Source organism: Neolamprologus brichardi, chromosome 2 (genome assembly GCF_056152115.1).
Source record: "Neolamprologus brichardi isolate AB-2024 chromosome 2, ASM5615211v1, whole genome shotgun sequence".
NCBI classification, from domain to species: domain Eukaryota; kingdom Metazoa; phylum Chordata; class Actinopteri; order Cichliformes; family Cichlidae; genus Neolamprologus; species Neolamprologus brichardi.
The window spans coordinates 18,464,559-18,491,273 of NC_142105.1; the positions used below are offsets into that span (position 1 = coordinate 18,464,559).

At 40.3% G+C, this 26,715-nt stretch overlaps 1 protein-coding gene across 1 annotated transcript in view; it reads left to right on the top strand.

The window, feature by feature from the left end:
• Positions 1 to 26,715, top strand: part of pigg (phosphatidylinositol glycan anchor biosynthesis class G (EMM blood group)) — an 87,207-nt gene that overhangs the window by 51,874 nt on the left and 8,618 nt on the right. The window contains exons 11-12 of the mRNA XM_006781851.3: positions 17,611 to 17,920; positions 21,599 to 21,762. Coding sequence (XP_006781914.1) covers positions 17,611 to 17,920; positions 21,599 to 21,762 — 474 coding nt within the window. The remainder of the gene's footprint in view (positions 1 to 17,610; positions 17,921 to 21,598; positions 21,763 to 26,715) is intronic.

The window sequence follows — 26,715 nt, forward strand, 5'->3', positions numbered from 1 at the left end:
GACAGGCTGCTTACCACCAGGCAAGCTGTGCAGTTGCCTTTCAGTGCAAAGCAATCACCCAGAGGCTGAGGCTGTTGCACGCTCAGTCGCTGAAAGAGGAAAAATTCCACTGAATCCTTTGGAGAGGAGGTCGCTGTCGTACTATTACTCCAGTGTGACTGAGGATATAATGCACATGGCAGACCAAAACATTTCTGAAGGCACCATTAATGCTGAAGCCGGCTTGACATACAGGTTTTGGAGACACATATGCTGTCATTCCAATATGTTTTACAGGCAGGGTATTAATTGTTTCAGTGAGACTGTGTCCCAATCCACATCGTGCCGTGGCATGGCTACGCATTTTTAAAAAAGTGCAGATGTGAGGCATCACAATGGTAATCCTCCACTATCTCACATTTTCAAAATGTGTTGCTAGCTTCCTGTTTAAGATGAAGATACATTTTTTGCAAAACAAAAAAATGTCTCAGTTATGACATTTGTTATGTTGAATTAAAAAACAGGAAAATAAAATCATGTTGATGCAAAGTGTAAGTAACTGCAGATCCAGAGATAGTTAAACCTGTGTTATGATCAGATGCCAGCAGGTGTAACTATATTTGTTACTTCATGACCATATTTTAAAGAAATCAAGTTTGCTGCCTCTTTCTAGTAGTAAAGAAAGCCTGAAAGCGTGGAGAGCATTGTTTTCCTCGTCTTGGGGTCATGTTTGTTGACAAGTCAGCCAGCCACGGCTAACTGATTTGTGTATTGAGATTGGATCAAATTGCGTGCACAATTGTGATGACAACAGACTGGAGGCATTTTAACTGGCTCAACAGCGACAGGTTTTCCAAGGATGATGCTTTTTTTCCGGCCTGTTGATTTTCTTATGTCAGATTTTTTTTTTTTTAAATGGTCCTCAGTCGTCCCTGCTGTCATTTAAAAACAAATCTTGAGAAGAGTTTTCATTTCTTAAGCCTGAAAATGCATTCAAGCCCTTCCAGTATACCTCTGAGGGTAAGACTCTTCCCTGCTAAGACCCTCAAGTCTTAATCAAGCAACCTAGATGCATAATAATCTTTTTCATTTTAAAGAGCTGATGATAAAACTGTTCATCTGGTGCCAGCTGCTCAGCATCCAGTGCATTTAGGAAATTATGTGTGTCCTTGAACTCAACCTGAATAAAAAAAATCATGTTCATGGTTTGGCTTTAAATGCATTAGTATTCTTGGAGACTGGAGCCCCTTTACACTGTGTATATATCTTATCCTTTAGCACAGTCCATCTGTAATAGTTGTTGTTAGCATTGTCCGAAAAGAGAAGATTTTTCCACCTCCTAAGTGGTGTAATTTTTCATCCTGTAGCCAGTAGCTTGGCACAGAGTTACCTGCTACTAACCCCTGTCAGAAAATGATGAGTGTTCAGGACTGCACACGGTTCTCCTGTCTAGTTTTCTTGACCTCCCTTCATCTACCACCAGTACCTGGCCTTCCCTAACCTTTTCTGTTCTCCTTGGCAGGCTCGCCTACCTGCTTGCCTAATTAAAATCTCAACCTCTCACCCTTAGCCAAACAAAGATACCTTACTAAAGCCATGCAGTGACTTGCGTTCCTTTTGACCAACTGTATAATTGACATGGCCGATGTTCGACCCAGTGCTTCAGTGTTTCTTTTCACACGCAGTGATCATGATTGTGCATCACCTCAAGTTTTTCTTTAGCTTTAGCTCTTCCTATAGACTAACTTAAGTGTTGTTATTTTTGACAACAGCAGGTCATGTGACTCAGGTTCTGTGTTTTCATTGCTTGCTAAGGAGATTCTATTTTTGGCCAATTAAAATAGAACTTTGATTTTATCGTCTTAAAGCTTCCAACATTTGAGACAAATAATTTCCCATGGGTCTATATTTTGTTGTTTTGGCCATTTTTAAACAGCCATCTAGTTAAAGCTATGGCAATTTTAGATAGATCTCTTTTTGAGATAAAAAATGCACGCCCCCCACCCATGCTGTAATGTGGATCTAAAAAGAAGCAGCTTTGTATAATGACCCTGTTTAAAGTCTGGTCTTCTCGGGTTACTCTTTCTGTGTGTTTTATCAGAGTAAAGCCCCCTGACAACTCCCCGGCTCCCTCCTCACCTCCCTTCGTGCCAACTGCCTAATTGCGCTGCTGCATCTTTCAAAATGGCTAATGGGGTTGAGAACAGCCAACGCTGCTCACTTTAAAGGGCTCAAAGACTCGCTTGGATTGATGTCACTGTGGATACAGTTTGTCTTTTTTCCCTCTCAGTTTTCCTCTCCCCCGCGCACGCCCCTCCTTATGGCATCATCTCAAATGAACCTAAAAATAGAAAGCTAGCAAAGTCAGGCGACAGGGCACGTATATACTCTGAATTATTTGTATTTATTTAGATATTGAGAAGGTGGCTGATTACCGCTGCAGCACTGACACATAACTATAGACAGGAAGATGCAGTTAAGGTAACAAAAGCGGAAGCGAATGAAATTTTTCTGAGCGAACGTTCCAGCAGGAAGTAGCTGAACATCAAAGCAGCCGGCTGAGGTCCAAACCTGTCTGAGGCTGTATGCATCATAGCCAAAGTTTGTTTCAGTCCCCCCCTCCACATTTATGGCACTTTTTTTTTTTATACTGAACACAAAGCCACTAGAAGCATTTACAATTTTTATGCTTCTGTTTGTGTGTGCGTGTGAGCGCCCGTGCTTCACACCTGCACAAAACATGACCCATTTTATCGTGTACTTCTTGATCTCGAAAGGGGGCTGTTGCGCAGTTTCCCAATTTAAAAATATTCATGCATACCGATCCCGCTTAAAAATGGAAATGTATTCAAACTCGTCTCAAAACACCTGTGAACCTCTGCCACACACACGTGCACGCACGCACACGCAGACAGGCACACACAGAATGCATTTTTCAGTTTTATTACCCAGGCGGTAAAGTGTTTTATAACCCTGTTTCAAAGTCAATTCTGTGTTTACAATATATCAGTGGTAACATTTAGCAAATTATTATCCTCCACTGACTGCCAGAGCCGTGTACGTAAAAACCGCTTTCTGTTGTTTCAGCACAAACAGGATTGTTTAAAAGAAATGACACAAAGTAGAAGTCTGAAGAAAGGTGGACATCAAGCAGGTATTGATCTAGTGGCTTGTTGTGTAATTAGATGTTGTGTCTGTAACCATTGTTTTAAAGTCTTCTCCTCGGTCCCCGTGGCGTTTTAGCAGTTACCACCGTGACAGGCTCAGCTTTATCCCGCAGAAAGTCAGGGCTCAGACAAAGTGGGCAGGTCCTGCTCGCTCTCAGGCGTCTGCTTCAAAGCTTTTCCTCTGGCACTGAATCACTTGTTTTGGCTGATTCACTGTAAGTGTTAGCCTGATGCAGGTGATTGATGAAGGGGATCTACCAAACATGTTAAGGGGATTGGACATAGTCTTACCTTTTCTTATTCACTTGCTGGAGCGCCAGTGCTTGTTTCCAAGGTAACATGAAATCCAGGCAGCTCTGCAGCTTGACAAGCGACTATTTTCTGTCCACTGTTACTACTATTAACCTTTTTTTAAAAAAATCCAGCAGATAAGAAGATGAAATTGATTGGATTGCACCTCCTCATCAAGCAATGTGAAGGTTTCCCAAAGGATTTAACACCCCTAAAAAACATAGTTTGAAATGAGACATCTTTTCTTTCACTCACGTTAAATATTCATTACTAAATATAGAACAATCAAAGTCAAAGGTTGGGGGGAACTCTGATAATATTATTGCTAAGGAGTTTAATATGGGGAGGTTTTGCTTCTTCAGGGTGAGGTCGGTGTGATTTGATCAGATTTGAGTGACAGTGGCCTGGAAACATGAGTAAATAATCCAATAAGAAGTCCTTTTGATTCATATAAAGCATTTAACTGTTTTGGTGAATGGAGAATACAGAGCTGGATTCATCACAGTCAGCCTGCCACATTTTTCTTGTGTAACTGCTAAAATTGTTGATTATAGAAAAGGGTTTTAATTCCTTAGTCTCAGTTCACTGAGTGGGGAGCATAGACTGTATGTAATAGATGGATGTAGCCATTGCTTTGAAATTTGCTAGTCAAGTCCCGCTTTGAAGCATCAAGCTGAGCATTTTATCTGTCATCAAAGGTTTTGGGGTTTTTGCAAACAGACATGGGCTAAATCTGACCAAACTCAATGGGCTTTGTGCGTTTAGTCTAATTAAATTAGCTTTTTTTTTTTTTTTTAATTGTTGTTTAATTTTTTTTTTTTTTTTTTTTTTTTTTTACATATACTATTTCACTTTGTTATTTGTGATGTCATGTGTACAGCACTTTGTTTTCAGCTGAATGTTGTTTGGAAAGTGCTATATAAATAAATTGCTTGCTTGCTTTATTGGCTAATTACTTTTCATTCACAGTTGTGACACGTACTGCACTTCTTTTTGACTCTAATCGAAACCGTAATTTAGAAAAGTAAATATTATGTTTTTAATAAAGATGACCAGACTGGTCATAGAGTCATTTCCTGATGAGCTTTTATGCAATTTGACTTCGTTTTTACAAAGTGACAATATTGCGTGTAGAAGGTCAAATCCAGCACACAAACATGAAGTTTTCAGTTAGCAGTAGACGTGTAGTTTACTGCTAATTATGCCAAAATGTAATTCTGATTAAAAGCATGGCTTATTCTTTGTGCTTGATGTTGGAATGAACTGACTGTGCCAGTTTTTTAGAAAACAGCAACTTTTGTAAAACTAACCACACTTAAGAGCGCTATTTAGGGGATTGCACTCACACGATATTTTGCCCTGTTTAGTAAATTTGGCCCAGTGGGCAGAACTGATTGGGAAACTGAGGACATTGCTCTCTTCAAGTACAGCTAGTGACTATCAGTCACAGGGAACCACAGGGTACCTTGCTTTATCCTACTTTTTGACTAAATGGCGTCTTCATTTAAAAAAACTTAACGTCATGTTGTTTTAAGTAAGACCTGAAACTAGCAGTTGAGGCCATAAACTCATAAAAATATTTCCTGAGGTTATTGATGAAGGGAGCTGCTGGCCTTCATCCTGTTGATTTCCATACGGTGTGACTTCTTATTGCTACTACAGAAGTCGCCCCCTGCTGGACACTTGAAAGAATGCAGTTGTAAGATTTTCTACACTGTCTTCTCTTTTTTTCCTGAAGCTAGAGCCATCTTTTCTGTACAGTCTATGGTAGATACCAGTTGAGCCCCATCCCTTTAAGACCAATGAGAAGAGCAGATACTAAGACAAAAAATATTATTTTGAATGCCTTGAAATAAACATTTCCAGTGAAGAATCTCTGAGAGAAACTGGTTTTGAGGAATATCTTTTAAAAAATTATGTTGAAATACATTATATGTAATGTCTTTATGAAAGTAATACCAAAGCACATCTGTATGTTAGTAATGCAGTTTTCAACCCATCTGACAAAACCAACTAGAATAAGGCAACAGTATTGCTCTATCTGCTCTAATAAATGCTTACTTGCCTATGAATGGACATCTCCCTGTTTCTGTGAAGATTCAAGTGCTCATTCTGTTTACTGGTGTAGTTCTCAAATCCAAAAGTAATCTCTACAACAACAAAAAAGAAGTAACAAAATGCACTCTTAGCATTGTTCTTTGTGATGAATGTCTTCCTCTGGAAGACGCAGCTGAACACAACTTTGGGATATTCTGTGTTATTGTTCTGTAATAAGAGCAAGCTTCCTCTTCCAAGCTTTGCATTTGTTTAGTGGTCTGAGTTAATGCATGCCAGAAGGCAAATGGCAGACTTTTATAAATGATTCACTACAAAATAACATTATATCTGAGGAGGACTGATAGCATGGGTTGTCAATACTAATGACTTTACAATTTCACTGGCTGTAATCTGGAACAAAAATTCTTTGACTGCAGTTCCATGATCCTTTGCATGTATCCACCACCAAACAGCAACATGATAAACAGTGTTATCATGTCAAGGATTCTATACTGCATCTTAAACTGTCTGTCAGGCTGTTTCTATTATAAAACCACAACTTTATTCATATCTATTACGGACCACTGTAAATCGAGTTACAAAAAAGATGAGAGAGCAGGGATATGAAGGGCTGCAGGAGTCCTGTTTACTGTTGCTGCACTTTGTGCTTTGGCTGCATGTCTTTACGTTTGGATGGAAACTGTGGATGGCATAATGCCTTCTGAGATTCATGCCATGACAGTTGGGAAAGTTAAAGAATCTGATGATTAAAATCAGCCTCATTCATGTCTTCAACCAAAAAGCTGTGCATGACATGCTATAATCAGGGTACTCTTAAAATCACTGCAGACACTTTTTGAAGGGCCTGCAGTTACGGAAATTATATAAACATTACATAGAGCCTTTATTGCTCAGACAACAAGGATAGTTTGTGCAGTCTGCCTTGAAAATGTCAGAACAAACAAGATGCCTTTCAGTATTCAGACTTTCTTGTGCCTCTCGGTTCAGGAAGATGGTTATTGTGTCAGAGTCATGTGGCCCTGCAGTCGTCTATGCAGGTTTCAGAGGGAGAACCGTGTCTCGTGCGCTTTCCATCCTGATTACATGGTGTAAACCACAGTGGTATGATATCCTCCACATGAGCATCATGTAAATAGTGACTAATAAGCAGAAACATGCACCACTGTGCAAAAATTTTGAGCCACTTTTTCTTTTGGGGGGGGAGCAGACAATTGGAAATTGGTTCAGTGATCTATTGAAACAAGTGCAAACATACATAGAAAAGTTTTTTGTTTTTGTTTTTTTCAATTGTTAGAAATGCGAAATTTGATATTTTTTAAGCACAGCCTGAACTTTATTGGGCAAGTTTTCTTCCAATTTCTTTAAAAGGTCTCCAGGATTCTTTTGAAGGGCATTCAAAGCTCTTCTTTGGATGTTTCTGCCTTTTGTTCTGTTCTCTGAAAAGATGATTCCACACTGCCTCAGCAATGTTGAGGTCTGGACTCTGGGGAGGCCAATCCGTTCCATTGTGTGTTTTTCAATCCAGGTATGTTTTTACTGCATTGTCAGTGCGTCTGGGATCATTGTCATGCTGAAAAGTCAAGCTGTTGCCAATCAGATGCTTTAAAAATGGTATTGCGTCGTAGATGAACGCAGAAAATATAATCTGTAATTTTCTGAATTAATTAATTTTGACAAGATCTTTAACACCACAAGGTTGAAACCATGACATACCCTCCACTGTGTTTTGTAGGTGGTTGTAGTTAGGTGACAGCTTTCCATCTCTCAGGTATTGTGTCAGGTTCTTGCTGGATTTTCCTGTTTCTCAAGGACATGACTTTCACATACTGTTCATGTGCTGTAGATACGAGAGATGGCACGATACCACTTTTTTATGTCCGATACCGATATCATAAATTTGCTCTAGATACCAAAACAATTAGGAGTTCAGGAGAACGTTGAAGCTATCTTTCTATCAGCCAAAGTAGCAAATCTACAACAGACTTGCTGAAAAGCAAATGAACTGAGTTGCTGCTTTGGTCCAGTCAAAGTCAACTGATTGAAATGCTGTGGTGAGAGACAGCTGTGCATCAATAAATGTCCACAATTCTCAATGAAGTGAAGGGACATTGTAAAGGAGAGTGGGACCAAAAGCTAGTTAGAATCACATATTCCAATTAAGGAGATGAGATTGAAAGCGTGGGTTGTAAAGATGCCTCTCCCGCTAAATAAAGGCATACAGTGTCTTGCTACTGACAAAGTCTGCTCTTCTTTAGAAAGATTGATTGGGGAGAGCCGTGCCTTGAACACAGAAACTTTCACAGCACCACAGCAGGAACATTAAGGAGCTAGAAGCTAGAAAGGGAAACAAAAGGCTTTATGTAGACATGAGAGTCTATAATCAGAACGCTTATAGATTCATAAACAAATTCAGACCACCTCAAGTTGTGCAACACATGTGTTGCAATGTTCTGTAGCACGATGATGCAGAATTTGGCATTTCTGGTAAAAATGAACACCACTTTGATTGAAATGCGTGTTAAAAAAAACACAGTACACCAATATAAGATCTGATCTCAGCTTTAATGCATGCACTTGGAAGGTTACAGCGTAGTGTTAAAAGGGGGTTCCAGTTAGTTCACAAGTTACAACATAGATTTACTGCAGAATTCTACATCAGCTTTAGAATAAGCAGCTCAGTCTGCTGACCTTTTCTCAGTTGAGATGGTTAGCATGACCTGGAATGTTCAGTCAACACCTCCCAGAGTTACTGGTGAACTGAAACAGTTTCGTGGGGAGGACTGGGCCAGAATTCCCCCTCGTGGTTTTGCAGGTCTCCCCAAGCAGTCTCTGGGATCAAAGTTGTTGCTGCTAAAAGAGCTTCTGCCAAGATTCTGCACTATTTGTTTAACATTAGTTTGGTCAGATCGTGTTTATCTATAATTTTGTGGCTTAAATGAAAATCAGGCCTTGTTTTCTAATCAGTTTAGAAATCCTGGTAATTCCAGAGAGCTCACAAACATTTTCCTGCATCTGTACATCAGAATGAAAGGTTTGTCATCCACGCTAGATATTATTATGCCAACCCGGCAGCTCACATCCATCCCTGTCCCCGTGTAAAATCAAATCCAGGCCAGGATTTTCCACTTTTCCTGTGCATAAAATAATAATGAATACAATGCCTGGCATATTGTTAAGGGAGTTGTGAATAATAAGGAATAGTGCTGTATGGGGCATATTACCCTGCTCCTTTCTTCTGTTGGAACAGGTTTCCATAAAACCTGATTAATAATACATGTCCAATACCTGCTCAGCTCCTTCAGGGTCAACTATTATCCTGTCGTACTTTTGCGGCTTTGACTGCATCCTGCTGCAAAAGAAACGTTCATTTACTGAGCGATTGCCTTCAACTGAAGACACCCGTGCTTGTCAGCAGGAGATTCTCTAAATGTGCAAAGAGCTTTTTGAGCTGCTGTTGCAGTTTGGAAATATCATCAGAAGCAAAAATGGTGGATATTATTCTGAAAATTATACAGCTGTTTGGAGGCGAATGGATCTCATTCACAACAGCCATTTTGGCTTGTCAAAGAAAAATACAGATGGATTTGATCGCATTAATAAGGCTGCCTTTCAGCCATAGAAGTTCCTGGTATTGTTAGCACAGCTTACTGGGAGACTTCATGAAACTGAGTCATGAATGTGTTTAGTTCCATCTGTGCTTTTCAAGATATCTGATGTCAAAAAGGTCCAGAGGAGAGAATATTCAAGGCACCGTCATCCTAATGACTGTTAATCTTCACATGTTTGCAGAGAACAAAATGAAGTCTCAGTTTCCCTCTGGCTGTAACTGCCTTAATATTCAGTGGCTTTCTTAACTTCATTACCTCCTAATACTCTTTATTTCTCCTTCATCTATTATGAAATGGGTAGAAGAAAAAACAACTCGCGTCACAGTTCTGTCCACTCTTTGTTGCCTGTTTTTGTTGTATGAGGCTAATTTACTTAGTCCTTGTTTTAGGGCAAATATTAATAAATGTAAGTTAATTAAAGAGCAGATGTGAGTGGGAAAATCTTTTCATTTAAGTCTCTCTGGATAAGAGAAAATGCTGAATGCCTGAAATGGAAATTAGACTAAATGTAATTGCCTTCGTAATCGAAAGCACTTTTCCTTTAAAGCTTCAATTTGGGACTTTTTCAGTATATAAATTATTGATAACTTGAAAAGGCTTTTTTGTGGAGTAAGCCTTTTAGAAGAAGAAGGAGAAGAAGAAGAAGAGCTTGTGGAAACCTGTTTTTAACCTTGCGGTAGCTTCAGACTTTAGATCCAGACTCACCGTCGTGCACCACAGGGCATGCATTACTGGCCTCGTCTGGCTTTGAATCTCGCTGATCATGCTCGCGTTCAGGGGAACCTCCTTTTTTGTAAACTTAAAGAGACAAGCTACAAAAAATGTTGGATAAAAATGACAAATAAGCCATGCTTGCGGTTTGTTTTCAGGCTAGTTAGCAACAGACCTTGTAGACTTTTGCTTGAAAGTTACAGAACTCTAAATGTGGTGTTTTCATTTTGCTATATAAAAAGCACATACGCACAGCCTGTGCTTCACTTGGGTTGCCTCTGGTAAGCAGTGTGAGTTTGCACAGACTGTAGGTCTATTTGAAGTAACCATATATAGTGCCAGCAGTTCAAAATCTCACCCTTCATGATATGAGATGACTATAATATATTCATGTGTGTGAGGGACCAAGCAGCCAAAGCAAAGAAGACACAGGCAAAAAAATATCTTCAAAAAGGGTTTTCTTTATTTTAACCCTCAAAAAGTCCAAAATTAACAAAATTCAAAAACCATACTTAGCAGGCCCATAAAGGAGGTAAACTAAATATAACTCTACGAAAAGAAATTTCCAGAAACTTAAACAAAACAAAATGAGACACAACTTAACTCACAAACTGACCTAATTACAAAGACACATGAGGGTAGCTTTTATAATGATTTGGCCAAACCATTTACACACAATAGGGGGGGGAAACAAAAACACACTAATATTAACTAAGCACAGAATAGCCTAACTAAACCTAAAACACCCCTGCTCCTGGTAAGCCCATGGTTGGTCCTGCTGAGCAGGCATTTTGTTCCCAGAGTCCTCAGCCACGCCTTTTGCCCAGACAGGAAACAGCCACCGCCCAAACCCAGGTAACTCAAAGAAAGAGAAACATAATTAATATAACAAAACATTTTAGAAAAACCACACAATGTTACTATGTGCGCGCCTCATAATATCAGTGTTAGGTTTAACCAAATGATTAATGAATTATATTAATGAAGAAAACTGCAAAGCAAACTAATAAAGTGAAAAATGGACTAATTTACCCCTGTGTGGCTGATGCCATCACAATGTGACACACCAAAAGAAGCTGCACACTACATCCATCTGCCAAAACCATCAGATATAAGCCCTGCAGTCCGCCTCTGTGTTGTAGAAAGAACAAACAGAAGCCTCAGATGTGGAGCTAATATGGTTTTCTTACCTGTTGAGAGTGCCTTGGGAGTGCCTCCTCAGATGTCTCAATAGTCATGCAGGGTGTCATTTTCTCCTCTCCCTGAGCAGCAGGACAAAAAAATCACCCCAAAATAGTAAATGAACACCTACCAGAGCTGTATTTGAGACTTCAGTTGGCCTGTTAGTGATATAAGTCCCTCGCTTACGTGGGGTTGGATCAGGTGAACACTCCTCTAGTCATGCTATAGGCTCAGGCCGCGGCTGAGGCAATGATCATTTCTCCTTCTTTTTCATCTTTTCATTCCTCATGTGCCGTGTGTGCTGCTACTGCATGTTTCTGAACTTTTGCCTTCGCTCTCCTGTAGTTTACTTTTTGTTTTTAGTCCCTCTAAGAGCTCGTTTTTTCCTCTCTTCTGTTTTCCCTCCAACCAGTCGAGGCACATGGCTGACCCTCCCTGAGCCTGGTAGCGGGGTTTTCTTATATCTTAAGGCGACAACTTTCACATACTGTTCATCTATTATAGATAAGTTTTTAGGTCTGCCACTGATGTGTTTTTTCTCCTCAACTTGTCCAGTTTCCTCCGACTTTTTAAAGACACACCGCACACCGTCCTGGAATGTTCCAGTTTTCAGGTCATAGCTTTTGGAAATCGTCTTGTTGGTACAAAAATACAATATTATGACTGTCACACTGTGTTGTCTAAAAATTCTCTTAATGTCACTATTAAAAAAGGCAAGAAATTCTGGATCATTGGAAGCAAAATAAAAAGAAATGATGTGTGGCTCAAAACCTTTCTACACTACTGAAGGTGGATACAGTTTAGCCAAATTAAAGTTACTGATGTACAGATTTATAGAAAAATAGCAAATCTGTTGTGTTCATGAACTCAGTTGTCGTGCTTTGGTTCCGATGTTTGTTCATGTGACTCGTACTTAAATAACCATGGGTACAATTATGTAACATCAGTACTTTAAGGTGGTGACCAAAACATTTGAACTTGCTACTTAGTAGGCTCACTGTTTAGCACATATAAGACAATGGGTGGGATGGTGAGTGTTCATGTGGACAGCCTGTGCTTCAGTGATATCTGCCCCACTCATGTTGGTTTTATATCGTACTGCAGGGCAGGACTACCTACCCTATTAACCTTCTTATTGGTTCACAGCTCCACTACATTTCAACATGCTCAAAGCTCCCATTAGCCAGAGTAATTGAAAGCACGTGTGGGTGTGAGCGACCTTAATGGAAAATGTGTTATGTGCTGGGAAATCTTTTTTTTGGTGGTGGTTTGTGATGGGATTGATTTTTTTCTTTTTCTTTTTTTTGTCAGAATCATTTATATCAATAAAGTTAGGCTGAAAATACTTCAATGATTCAATGAACAAGAGAATGCACCAGTGATAAATTTAGCTTAGTTATCTGATAAATTGGCAGCTAAATGAATATTTAGATCATGTGTTCCAATGACCAGTGCATCACTGAGCTCCTGGACAGTCTGAGGTGCAAGCTGTCGGCGTCAGATGGAGCTAAACATAATGTCCCAGAGGTGTTCTGTTGGATTTAGGTTAGGTGAACTTGGGGCCCAGTCAGTGGCATCAATTCCTTCATTCTCCAGTTACTGCCTGCAGACTCTCGCCAGATGAGTCGGGCTTTATTGTGCAGCAGGAGGAACCCAGGACCCATCGGACAGGCGTTAGGGTCTGATAATGGGTCAAAGGATTTCTGACCTAATGGCACTCAGGGTGTCGTTGCCTAGCCAATACAGGTCTGTGTGTCCCTCCATAGATATGCCTCCCCAAAGCAAACCTGACCTTCCACCAAACCCGTCATCCTGAATGATGTTACGGGCAGCTTAACATTCACCAAGGCTTCTCCCTTTCACATCTGTCACATGCACTCAGGTTGAACCTGCTCTCATCTGTGAAAATCACAGAGTGCCAGTGTTGCCTCTCCCAGTTCTGTTGTTTTATGCTAAATGACAGTTGAGCTCCATAGCAGATACTGGTCCTACTGATGGTCCTGTCCAGCTCTCCTACAGTAACTGTCTGTCTCCTGAAATATCCTTAATGCTGTGCTGGGAGACATATTGATGTTCCATCCTAGATGAGTTGGATTACCTGTGCAACCTCTGTAGGGTCCAGGTGTCACCTCATGCTACCAGTAGTGACACTGACCTGAGTTATATATCGAAAGATTAGTCTTTTTTTAAGTACAGCAAGATACATTTTTGATTACAATTTTAGATTGCTCAATAAATTATACATGTAATTGATTACATGTATAATTTCTCTTAGATTTCACTTAGGCTAGATAGATTAAACTCAACTTGAAGTGACACATTATATCTTTGCTGAGCTGAAAAGATCCATTGATCCATTGATCCATTTATCTTCTTCTACTTTTCTAATTCAGGGTCGTGGTTGGGCTGGAGTCTATCTCAGCTGTCAGGAAGTACACCGTTTCAGCTTTAGCCATCCCTTCATTAATGATTTCATTTACCTGGAGCCTTATTTGTAAATATCTGAAGGAACCTTCTCTAAGCCATAACTTCTTTTTAAAGCTTCAAAGGAAAACAAGAATAGGCTGTGAGCACTTTACCAGTCCACGTTTCAAATGTGGTATCTGTCATGTTGGCCCTAATGTAGTGATGATTATATTTGAATATTATGTTTTAAAATACACAGTTAAAACTGACTAAAACCCTCATTTCGTAGACACAGAGTGCATCCGGTGGTGACAATATTTTAAACAGGAGGAGGTTAGAGTGTAAGCTGAAAGTTATAATGGAACAATGTAGAGGAAAGATGTATTTATTTTCTGTTAGACTTAGGCTAGACTTCACTTAACTTGAATTAAACAAAACAACTTATATCTTTGCCAAGATGAAAACTTCCATCCATTCGTCTTCTTCCACTTATCCAATTCAGGGTCGCTGGAGCCGATCCCAGCTGTCATGGTGCAGGCGGCAGGGTGCGCCCTGGCCAGACCACCAGTCTGTCACAGGGCTACAGAGGGGAAGCTGAAAACGGTGGCATGGATCAAAATCAGAATAGAGAAGGAAGAAAGTGTGAAATCTCTCCATTTTAACATATCATAATTAGCTAAATGAAACGGGAAAACAGGAGGTTAATGCAGTGTAGTGTTTTGTTTTAGAAAGACTACACGGTATGCTCGATGCTATATTTTATGTCGTGGCATCATACTCTTAGCAGAGTATCATTTTATGAAAGTAAAGTTAAAAAACAAACACCTGGAGAATTTTCCTTCAGAACACTGGTGCAAGCTCAAAACAACAAGAATGTATGTCAGCTTTAGTGATGTTGCTCCATTTCACAAATCACGCATTTGTCTCGAGGAGCATTCTGCACAGCATATGGAGCCTCTATACTTCAACCCTTTGTTTGAACAGGGTGAATATCCTGGAGGCATTAATAGCTAGGCCAGAAAAACAGAGAGGTCCCAGAGTGGTGGGTCAGTCCGGTACAGCATGAGTGCAAAGAGAGGATAGAAATGGAGAAAATGCCACATGCAAAGCAATGGACAAAGAGGACTGTCAGTAGAAGATAAATAGAAAAAGATTTGTGTATTTTGTCCATGGTATAAAGTTTTTTTGAGTGAAAATGTCAAAAACAAAGTATGTGGTATATATTTTTCACAATGTCTAACAGGAAAGGTCAGACGATACAAATTTCCTACCTTTCTTAATACTTTCTCTGCTATTTCCCAACAATCAGCAGCCATGGACTCCTCGTTGAAGCTGCTTAGCACTTTGAAAATTGAAATATTTGATCCCCACAAAGCTGGAGAAAGCTACAAAAAGAAAGAAAATTGTTTTGAAGTAGCAAGTTCCTGAGTTCATAATACAAGTAAGAAATGGTACTTAACAGGAACGGTGGAGGTCAAGTTGAGGTATCAGAGACAAAGAAAACTGTCTGAGAGAACTGCATGTAGGCTTTTATTCAGAAAGGTAAATCAAAAAAGCCTTGATTTATGAGACAGAATAGATTCAGTTAAATATCAGAAAAGTGCAGAAGAACCAGAACATCTGTCAAAAAAATGTCCTTCCTTCACAGCCTGATCCCAACCACATTTAGACTACATAAGCGTGGCTCCATAAACAATCCTAAAACCGTACAAGAGGAGCTTCCTAAAAGTTACGCCAAGTCAAAAATAAAACAATCTGACCATACAGGGTGGCTAAACTTTTACTTCAGGCCCTGGGAAATATGGAAAATAAAAAAAGTGTCATCTAGAATTGTCTCTGTGCACCACAGATAATCAAGAATTGATTAAATGGCAGATTTTCAGATTTAATTCAACGACTCAAATGTTTTAACTGTTTAGGAATTACACACATTTATACACAGTCCCCCAATTTCAGTGGCTCAAAATTACCTGGACAAATTAACATAACTCTAAACATACATGTGCGCGATGTATATCGAAGGTGACTCATGAAAAAACGCAAACCGATGATGAGATGAACATAATTCATGTGAAAAAGCCAAAGAATTGGGATTTATAATAAATCAATCAATATACGCGTGAAGTTGTTCATGCAAAGTTTCTTTGACATTGGCCTAACAGTTAGGAGGTAATAGGTGCCCTACTTAGTACACTAAGATTACGGTATCGTAAGTTAAGGATTAATTTTTAATGTTTGGATGGAAAACCTTTGGAGTCGATGACAGTCTGGAACCCATTAACCTCACCAAATGCTGATGCTCGGTCAGGCCCTTACTCTAGCTGCCTTCAGCTTGTTTGTGGGCTTCACTGCCTTCAGTTTTGCCTTCAGTAAATAAAAATTTGATCTATTGGGCTGTAATCAGATGACTAACTTGGCTTTTAAAGAATATCTAATTTCTTTGGTTTGAAATACTCTGGTTCTTTTACAGTGTGGTTATCAGGTTTACAGCATTTTGCAGACTCTGAGCAGACAGTGTAGCATAAACACTAGTTTACTGATGGTTTGATCTCTCCATATTTTTTCATTTTCTCTGGAAAACCCTAATCTTGCCTTCTTAATAATAATAATGGATTGCATTTATATAGCGCTTTTTGAGACCCTCAAAGCGCTTCACAATTCCACTATTCATTCACTCACTGGTGGAGGCAGCTACATTTGTAGCCACAGCTGCCAGGGGCAGACTGACAGAAGCGAGGCTGCCATATCGCACCATCGGCCCCTCTGGCCAACACCAGTAGGTGAAGTGTCTTGCCCAAGGACACAACGACCGAGACTGTCCGAGCTTGAACCGCCAACCTTCCGATTGCAAGACGAACACCCAACTCTTGAGCCTCAATCGCCTGAGTGTAACCAGTGGTTTACATCTACCTTCTCTGGTGTGTTTTTGGCTAGATTTTGTGATTTACTGAATGATTTTTCTTAACCAAGGAAAGAATCTGCACTCAAAATCTTTTGGTGAGCTGACCAATGCATTCATTCTTTTTAAGGACATGGCATAAAGTCTCATAAAGTTTATTTGGTGCATTGACATATTTATTTCATTATATAATATTGAATGTTGCAGCTACCAAATGGAAGTTCAACACTTGGAATCAACTCAAGATCTTTTATCTACTTAATTTGTCATGAAAGATGAAGGGAGCAGGCTTCACCTCACACATTCCCTTCATTAAATGCTTGTCAGTCAAAACTTCAAATACTTTTAAGCCTCTGAAAATGAGGTACTGTGCATAAAAATGGCTCTATTTTCCAAACAGTTAATGAAATACTTTCCTTAAACCCCATGGTTAAAGTTCAAAGTCTGCCCTTCACACCACCATCGCACCATTATTAGATTTTAAATAAGACACATACCACTGTGTGCTACATATCTGTGTGTTTAAAGCAGCAGTACATATCATCTGATGACAACAGTGAGGACCCAGGGAAAAAGTCAACCTGATATACAGTAGTAGGAGTTTTGTAACTGTGGCAACCCGTATAGTTCATCTCTGAGTTTGGACTTTTCCTTGTCATTACTGGCAAAAGAAAGATGAAAATTATTCCTGAGAAATGTTTTACCATTACAAATCAGCTGTCATGAAATAACCAAGCCAATTTCAGGAGTAGTGTGTTTAACAGCAACCATCAGTATGCTTGCTTCTTACACGCAGCAGTGCTCCACCGAACAAGGACAATTTAGATTAAATGTCACATGACCTTAAAATGTACTCAAAGTATGTTAATAGCATCAAATTATAGCGATGCAGGAACCCCGACAGACACCGTGATGGCGAGGAAGTCTGTTTTCCTGCGGCGATTTGTTCTGTCTTCAAGTCTCATAGCTTTAATAATTAATGTTACATTGACATACTGCATACTGAATGAAGGGAGGGTTATGAGTCACAGAAATGTGAGGAATCCTGTGGAACAAGAGACAGGAATATGAAATTAATTAAAGTGGTGAACTTTAAAAAAAAACCCTATTGCAACATAAGATCTAAGTTATTCCCTTTCCTCTTGCCCCCAAACCCCTGATCTTTAACTGCTAAACACTTGGATAGTTACACATCCCAGAGTCACTCGCCACAGTTACTTGAATGATGAATGAGAAGTTTAACGGAAACTCAGTTCAGGCTTCCTGCACATGCAACAAACGACTCAGTGTTTGATCTTTCTTTTTTTAGGGGCACAGTGGAAGCTCGCTTTGTTTACGTCTTCATTTTGGGGATCCTCTTCTCGGGCACCAAGGACCTGTTGCGATCCCAGATCATCACAGCAGATGCCAAACTGAAGAGCAGGGGATTATGGGAGATTTACAGTGGCTTGGTTTTGTTGGTTTCGCTGCTCTTCCGTGCTCACAACTTGCCAGTTCTCTGCTGCTGCCTGTTGATCCAGACGCTCATGGCTCAGTTTATCTGGAAGAAACTCCACTATGATGCCGCCCAGACTACCATCATGCACTACTGGTTTGGTCAGGCCTTCTTTTACTTTCAGGTAAGCTGGTTAAAGTTGATTCTTTTTAAATCAAATTATACTGCACAAGTATAATTTGCATTCAGTCTTGTAGAATCTGCATGAATTTGAACTCCTCAAACATTCAACTCTTTATTTTGTTTTGTTGGTTTTCTTCTTTGAAACGTGTAACAGTGAAGCAATGAAGGAGCAGAGGTAGTAAAGGTGGGGGAATTTAAATACCTGGGGTCAATCGCTTAATGCAACAGACACAAGAGATGTGCCGAAGAGGGTGCAGGCATGGTGGAGTGGGTGGAGCTGCATGTCAGAGGTGATTTGTGACTAAAGCAGAGTGACAAGTGAAAGTAAAGGTTTACAAGATGGTAGTGAGACCTGCTGTGATGTATTGTTTGGAGATGGTGGCACTGGCAAAAATGCAGGAGGTGGAGCTGGAGGTGTGAGGACTTTGGGAATGACTGAGATGGTCAGGATTAGAAATTAGTACCAAGGGGGTGGTTTGGAGACAAAGTAAAGAGAGGCAAGGCTGAGACAGATTGGACGTGTGCAGTGAAGGGACGGTGGATATACTGGATAAAGGATGTTGTAGATGGAGCTGCCAGGCAGGAGGGAAAGAGGAAGACCTGCAGAAGAAGAACATACAGAGGGTCGATGTGACAGAGGTGGATGCTATGGGGAGGGTGAAATGGAGGTAGATGATCAGCTGTGCAGACCCCTAAAGGGAGCAGCCGAAAGACAAAAAAGAAAAGCTCTGTTGGGAAAACATGGATTCTTGGATTAATGCGATTACTTTGTGCCTAAACATTGTTACAAACCAAGCACGTTGCCCCAAAAGTCTCTCCCAGAACAATATGTGCCTGTTTCCTCTGGTTTAAAAATCCCTGGATCCCAGTCTAGTCAGGGATCACAAATCCTGCCAGATCCAAATTGTTCTACTGCACCATCTCATTCATTGTTCTACCTAAGGTTTTTAAAATGGGAGTTTTTTGGGATTGACTTGCTTTTAGAGCCAACAAAAGTGTCCACTAGAAGTATTTGGCACCTCTGTGTTGGCTTTATGTTTGTTTTTTAGCCCCAGAGTTTGCCACATGTGGGACTACAGTGTCCATAATGGTAGTCTGCAAGTTTGTTAGCTCAAGCATTTTTAACCCACTTAAGATCACGAAGAGAGCACTTGAGCAATCCCAAGCCTGAGATCTTGGATCGAAGGATTGCTTGACCTCCTCTAAATTTGTGGTCATGTTTAATGTGAGCGCTATATATACAAAAGAAAATAAGACAAAGCATAATAGGTCTCCTTTAAGCGTATCACCAAACACGTTTTCTTGAGAAACCTTACCCACCTTTCCAAATTAACTTTGACTGTTGTGCTGAGTATTGAAATTCAGATGTGTGTGTGACGCTGTGCGAAAATCACACCTCCCAGAAATACAAAAGGAAGCACAGTGAAGAACAAAACAGTCAGCAAGTGTCTTGATTGTAAAAGACATCTAATTTAACGCCCTGTCACAGAGTGTAGCAACATTTACGGAAGCTATCGCCACTGATAAAGTGCTAGATACTGTAATAGGTGCTGTTCTGGGCAGAGGAAGTGTTTGTGTATAAATCATATTACTTTCATCCAGCTCTACCATGAAGGCCAACCGGACCGGCCGCTTCCCGAGGATGTACCATGCCTCTTCCTCAAAGGCTGGAGAGGAAAACCTGCCTTTTGATTCGACTTCCACCTACCGCAGATATTTGATTAGTGACTGTGCATTGTTGTCAACAGCGAACCTCCACGTGGTTAACAATTTAATCACCCTCATCACCCCTCGGGTCATTAATGCTGTGATGGGCTCGGGAATAGACCGCCACCAGACAATTTTCCCATCTAAGCATCGAGGCATGTAATTACAGGCATTTGAGCAAAAACGTTCTCGGCGCAGCTGTAACCATAATGGAAGTGTAAGCAGCGACGTACAGTATAAAAGTTAAGCTCGCTGATGTGAAGAATAACCAAAATTATGTCCAATTAAAATCGAATCCGTGAGTACAGAGGATCGGTGCACCGAGTCTGAACTGTAACACATTAACGGTCTAGAAACAGAGTTGCTTTGTTGTGTTTTCCAAAGATTTGTTATGATTTTTGGCAGAAAGCTTTTGTTTCTAAAGTCCATCTCTTTTGGCATTGAAATGCTTGAAAACACAAGAGGATTATGGGAAGTATTCCAGGTAACATCAGCGGCAGACATCACTAGCGTTACAATAAATAAGTAAAGTGATGTCGTCTGTCTCGATCGCTGGGAGTGACGGATTTTTCTCTGGATTTATCGCTGTCCCCCAAAACCAGATGGTCAGCAAGGCAGCAAGGACGGTGTTTACTCTTCAGATATGAGCCAGTTTGTGCAAATGTTGCCGCATGAGCAGTGACAAGTTCTGCTTCTGTGGAAAACATGATTCATCAGAGAGCAGAACTAAAAGGTGGGCTTGAATACACAGAGCAACTTAGAGCGCATATTTTTTATTCAGGTGATCGAAACCTCGCTACTCACCACGCGCTGTAAGCATTTTTAATTTGAAAGGGTGAAAGTGTGCCGCCTGCTCCTCCTTGATATCGACTCCATTAAGGAACCGCATTAGTCCAGCCACACTCTCCCACACTGTCTTGTGAGAATCAATCTTGTCTATAAAAAAACACGTCTTGCAGTTCTTTTTGGTTTTTTTCTTAAGTGAGACATTTGTTGATGGTGCCAAATGACATTTGAAAGATCGCAGCAGGATTCCAGCAAGCAGAAAATATCCATATGCAGTCTCCAACCTGCTCACTGGTGTCTGCTGTTTGTTTAAAATGGAGCCAGCTGTTAGTGTTTTCCTCCTCTGTGATCGGAGATGTGCTTACAAGAGGGAGACAAATGCTGACTTGATGCTTGTTGTTGTCTGCGGACCGTCATCACATTTGCTTTTAAGAGGAGAGACACTGTTGATATCTGGGCTTCATTTTCTTTACCTGCCACAACAAACAGCGTCCGTTTAAAATGTTATTATCACTTGTTGTGCACAGAGGGGCAGGTCAGTGGCTTGAGTTACAGGAAAAGTGTGAATGCTGTGGTGTTGGGGGGATTTTTATAAATCTTAATAAGTTTGAACAGCAATTAGTTTTGTTGTGTCCCTTTTATTTGTAATAAATAAATATATATTTTTTAATTTGAACAAAGTCTTTTTGTCCTTGTAACTGTATTTTGCACTTCCAGAAGATTGGGGCTATAAATCCTGATTGCATTGCAGTGATGATATCTTCTAAAGGCTGAGATGAAAAGAAAGTACAACAAAAGTTTTATATTTTCAGTTTACTGCAGACATATTTATCTTGTTCCAGAGAAGCTCAAAAATGGTTGCAAAGTTAAATAAGGCAGAAATCTGTGTTTTGTTTTTCTTTTTTTTTTTGTCAAATAAAGAAATAAAATGTGTTTGCTGGTGCATACAGTCGTCTGAGTGCTACTAAGTCCAGCTCCAGACCGAGAGCTGTGTGCGCTGCTCTGGCCAGAGACTGGAAAACAAACAACTGGGCTGCTGGGAAGTGGCCAGAAACTCACAGTAATGATGATAAAGCAAAGCACCAGTTCTTTAGAGCTCTGAAGCACATCCACAGTTCTTTGTTTACTTATTTTTGTCTGTATATAATGTAAATTATTTGAAGAAGATTTCTTTGTGCACCTGCAGGGGAATTCTAACAACATAGCCACCGTCGACATTTCAGTTGGATTCGTTGGACTGGAAAGCTACATAGAAGCACCTGCCATCTTCTTAACAGCGCTCAGCACTTATGCAGGCCCGCTGCTCTGGGCGTGTCACCTCGTCTGCTACCTTAGCTCGGAGAGAGACCGGTAAGTTTCAATTTAAAACCCACTATTCACTGGTTTTTGGATTAGCACGGTGATTGGCATCGTTGCCTCGCAGCAAGAAGGTCCTGGAGTGTGGAGTTTGCATGTTCTCCAGGAACTCTGGCTTCACAGTCTAAGGGGATGTGGTTAGTGGGGCTAGATTAACTGGTAATTCAAAATTCTTCATAGTTGTGAATGTCTGTGTGTAAATGGTTGGCTATGTAAACACACAAAAGAGAAAAAAAATTGCAAACTTTTAGTGTGACTGGAGGTATGCAGGTTTGGAACGAGCTAGAGAGCACTACAAAAATCAGCATCTCGCTCAGAGCTTAAGACAGCTGCTACTAAAAAAATGTTCACTCGTAAAACCCCGCATCACTCAGGGTTTTTAAATATTCTCCATAGCTTTCCATTTAAAATACACCCACCAGTGGATTTATACTGTTATTCCCCATGTGTCTCTGTCTGGATGTATTGTTTTAGGATCTCTATACTGTACTTTAGGAGTTTCAAGGTGCTTTTTTTAAAGATTTATGTTAGTATTAGGATACAAAATAAAAATGATATTTATCGTGATGTCTTGACCCCTGTTTACAAGCTCAGGATGGCTTTTGGGGATTTTACAAATCACTGCTTTATGCGTAATTATGATTGTAACTGCATTTTAATTGATTTGTGTATAAAATGAAAGTGAAGTGAACTGCAGGAACCTTCCTGGTGTGAACTGTTTGTCCCAAGCTTAGAAAACAAGTGTTATTTATGTGTCACCAGTTTCCAGCAACAGTCACTAGGTCTGTTTGATATAACGAGATATATCGGATGACGATATGAAAACATCTATCGTTTCATATGCCATCGTTTGTTTCGTGGTGTCGCAAAATAAACTGTTTACAGCAATATTTTTTCATCATTCTGATGGTCACTGTAGAATTTCTTAAAGTTCTCTCTTTCTCTTATATTTAATATAACCACACTACGGACGGACAAGTTGTTTTTAAGCGTTGTTGTTAGCAACAACGACGGTAAAACCATCGCGTGGCTCCGCTGTCCGGTTGTTTATTTTCCACATAAACCTTTCACAATAAAGTTGAAGATCCTATTGAGATTTTTCAAAATAAACTGAATCACGTGAAATAGTATGCAGAGTGTTTATGGACGAGAAGCTAAAAAGAGCCGTCAGGTGCTAAAAAAATAAACCTTAGAACAGGCGTTTCCCTGCAGCACGCTGTGTAATAAATACTCAAAGAAAACTGCAGCCGTTTCAACTTCTGTAACACTCGACTCCAGGTACACGACGCCTAGCTGAAAACACTTTAACCAAATCGAGTTGCCCGAGATTCACAGAATTTACAGAAAATGTAACATTTTTATGATACATATCGTTGACTGGACGATAAATGTCTCATATCGAGATATGAGATTTTGGTTATATCGCACAGCCCTAACAGTCACAGTAAAGACCATAAATATTAGAGCGAAAATCCCAACAGTCCCCCTGTAAGCAGTCACTTGGCAACAGTGGGAAAGAAAAACTCCCTTTAAACAGGAAGAAACCACCAGCATAACCAGGCTCCCCCCTTCTTGGCTTCAAGGATTGCTCGATATTGTATGTGCTCCTGGTGGCATGACCGTAACTTGAATAGCTAAAAGAAAAGGATAAATGGTTGAAGCATCCAGCGTCTGTGACGAGGTGGTAGTCGTTTCGATTCCATAATCCAAAGTCATGCACAGCAATTCTATACGTAAGTCCTACATGATCGAAGTTTCCACTGTCAGGGTTGCATAAAATCATTGTTGTAATCACTTTTTATATAACCGAACGTTTGAAACGACGCCCAGTTTGTAATCCATTCACGAGAAAACATTTGGAACATGGTGGGTGTCACTGATGGAGAGGCACTTGTGCTCCTCGAATCGTGGTATGTCAGCCAAAGCGTTGGGCACCGCCGCTCTGCGTTATAACCAAATTCAAACACGCTCCTCTTTCTCACTGTCTTTTGTGCCCTCTGTGCCAGCACCGCCACACACCAGCATCACTATTACAGTTACTTTTGACTGTTGTTTGTTTGTTTCATACTTTTTCAGCCTGTGGGTGGGACAATGCTGGCGCGCAGAAATGCTATGTTAATTAGTTTACTCGTGGCAACGAGGAGCGTTCCTTGGAGGGTATCAAAGATGCATGTAAACAGCTTAACCTGCGGAAGACCTCCACTGGAGAGGGGCCAGTAGCTGGGCTGCTGTATGTGTGTGAAAGCAGCCAATAACTACCGCTTCGTCTCAGCGTGAGGCCTCTGCACAGCGCTGAGTGATGAGGTCTGTGGCTGGGCAGCAGCTGCCCTGCTGATAGAGCCAAAACTAAAATGCTATTATAATGCAGACAAAAGATACTGTTTGTGTAAAAGGAGTCGTTTTAGCCTGCCTCCTATGTTATAATGCCAGCAACTAAAAAGCGGAGATATATATGCAAGTCTGCTGCCTTGAGATATAAAGAAATTGTAAAAAGTGAATTTTGTTGGCACAAAGAATGCATAGAAATTAGACTGTAGAGGGTGAAAATACCCATACATGATTTATATTCTTAATAATCCTTGATCCCACATTTGAATAAGCTGTGTTTAACATTTCAGTAGTTGAGACGGTCTTTGATTAAAAAGTTCCATCCTTCTGAATTGTTTTTTTTTTCTTTTTGCTGCTTTCAGCGGAGTATAAGAATGAAAAATGTGATCCAGTAGTCCAGCACTGTGGTCGGTTTTGTCTCGACCTTTCGTTTAGTACTGATGTGTCATCAAAAAAGCCACGTAGTGTCCATCACAGTATTTTTGGAGAACATCTGGTCATACGTCCACGGGAATCTCACCCTGAGTGCTCTAAATAGGTCGGAAATATCAACATAAACTGATTTTATCCTGCAGTCGAGTATCACACAAACACACACACAGCAGCAAAGGAAAATTACTTTACGTGATCCAATAAAAGCATGATACCCGAGATGTCTAGTTGTAATTATTGCATTTACAGTAAGTTGAAAATAGCTCCTGAAAATGTTGCTTCTGAGAAAGCCCGTTCAAACGCAGCACCTGCATTGATCGGTTGTAAACTTGAACCTAAACTGGAGCAATGAAAGCAGGCGGTAAATTCCATTTAGATCGACGGCGTAATTGCAGCCAGTTATGGGATTTGGTGCCTGGCAGCCTCGCCATGTTCACTGTGGTTTTATCCTCTGAATAGCCAAGTGGGCAACCCATCAATTTCATATGTAGGCTGTAATGAACGCTGCAGCCTCTGGAGGGGGTCAACACCGCCCAGCTGATGGTAAACATCACACACTGCATTCCAGAGCAAAAAACTTTCCTGCTTGTCATCACTCATCCACAAAAGACTTACCTCTAATAGGTGATCAGAGGTACTCTGACTAATGGCGCTAAAATAATCTCAGTTAGTTTAAAATTCACTCTGCAGCATCAGCAGCTTGACCACGAGGCTTGTACTGGAAGTCCTCAGGATCTGCTGAGTAATGACATCAAACTAAATCATTATTTACACACAGTGTGTTTTTCTTTGTCTTAATCCACTGTAGGTTTTGTAATCTGTGAGATTTCATTCATTCAGCATAAGGCACATTCACGCAGATTTATTTCTAAGACACTTTGCAAGAGTGACAAGTGTCAGTCTTCTGAGCATCTGCATGCTCGTGAGCTTTAAGGTGAAATGATTTACTGAAATAGATTGTAGTTAAAACAAGACAAACTGTAAAGTAAAGTGTTAGGAAGGTGTTTTTTGAAGGTTAGGTCTGATATTAGGGGTAAAGTTAGAATTAGGTTAGAGTTTAACACACGGAGCCAAACAGACATGCTTGTAAATATATTTGTGGCCCGTGCACACAGAGTGGAGCAGGCTACGGTCACAGCTTTGCTCAGAGAGCAGCTTTTAGCCAAAACATGAGAACCACTTACCCAAAAATCCTCAAACTTGGCACTGATTTACTCTGGTCCTCAGCAACACACCCACCAAGAGTGAAGCAGATAAACATGTTAACTTTGGTAACAGTTACAGTTAGTTTCTCACAGCATTAGTACAATGAGCCTTACTTACACCCTTGGTGATTTTTAAAACTGTCAGTTTTTATAGGTATTGTTCACAGGTTTCACAGACTGTCTGTGCATTCTCATGACCCACCTTAGAGGTCGCCTATGAGGCAGCACACAGAAATAGACCCCAAGCTGTTTTGATATGAGCAACTCTGTGGAAGTAGGCGTAACAGCAAACACAAACAGAGCATGGTGGCGTTCAGTTTTCTATTTCCCCCATTTTTTTATGCAGCTTTATATTTCTACTTCCTTTCTGTGACATGACATGCACCAATTTCATTTCTCTCTATCTGAGACACTTTGTCAGTCATAGTTTTAAAAACAAGTCCATTAGGGCAGCAAAGGCAACCAGACATATTTAAATATGTCATCTCAACCTCTTACTGTGATGTTAAAAAGCAGGAATATGTTCATATTATTATCTATAGTGCCTGGAAATATCCATTAGAGCTTCCAGGGGTAGTTTTTAGTTCAGCGTTGACAGGCTGTGCGTACTGTAGTCTATCTAGCATGCCAGCAGTTTGGATTGAATGACAATAATGGGTGTTTTCAAGTGTCGTGGTAGCTGTTTTCACTTCCAAAGAAGTGGTTTATGTCACTTTGGAGATGTTTGAAATGTGTCTGTACACACAGGGTTTCATCAGTCCATCACAAGCTTTGTGTGAAAAGCTTTTATCAGGCTGGTGTAGCTAAAAGCATAAGAAGCAAGAGCACATGGCTAATTAGCATATCATGCATAATGCAGGCTACTGAAGCTACAGTCACTCGGGCTATATTGATACACATGCTGTTTACACCAACGCTAAATGTAATGCAAGCAAACACTCAGGTAAACTGTGCGTGTATTCCCACTACAATGCTTGGCTAA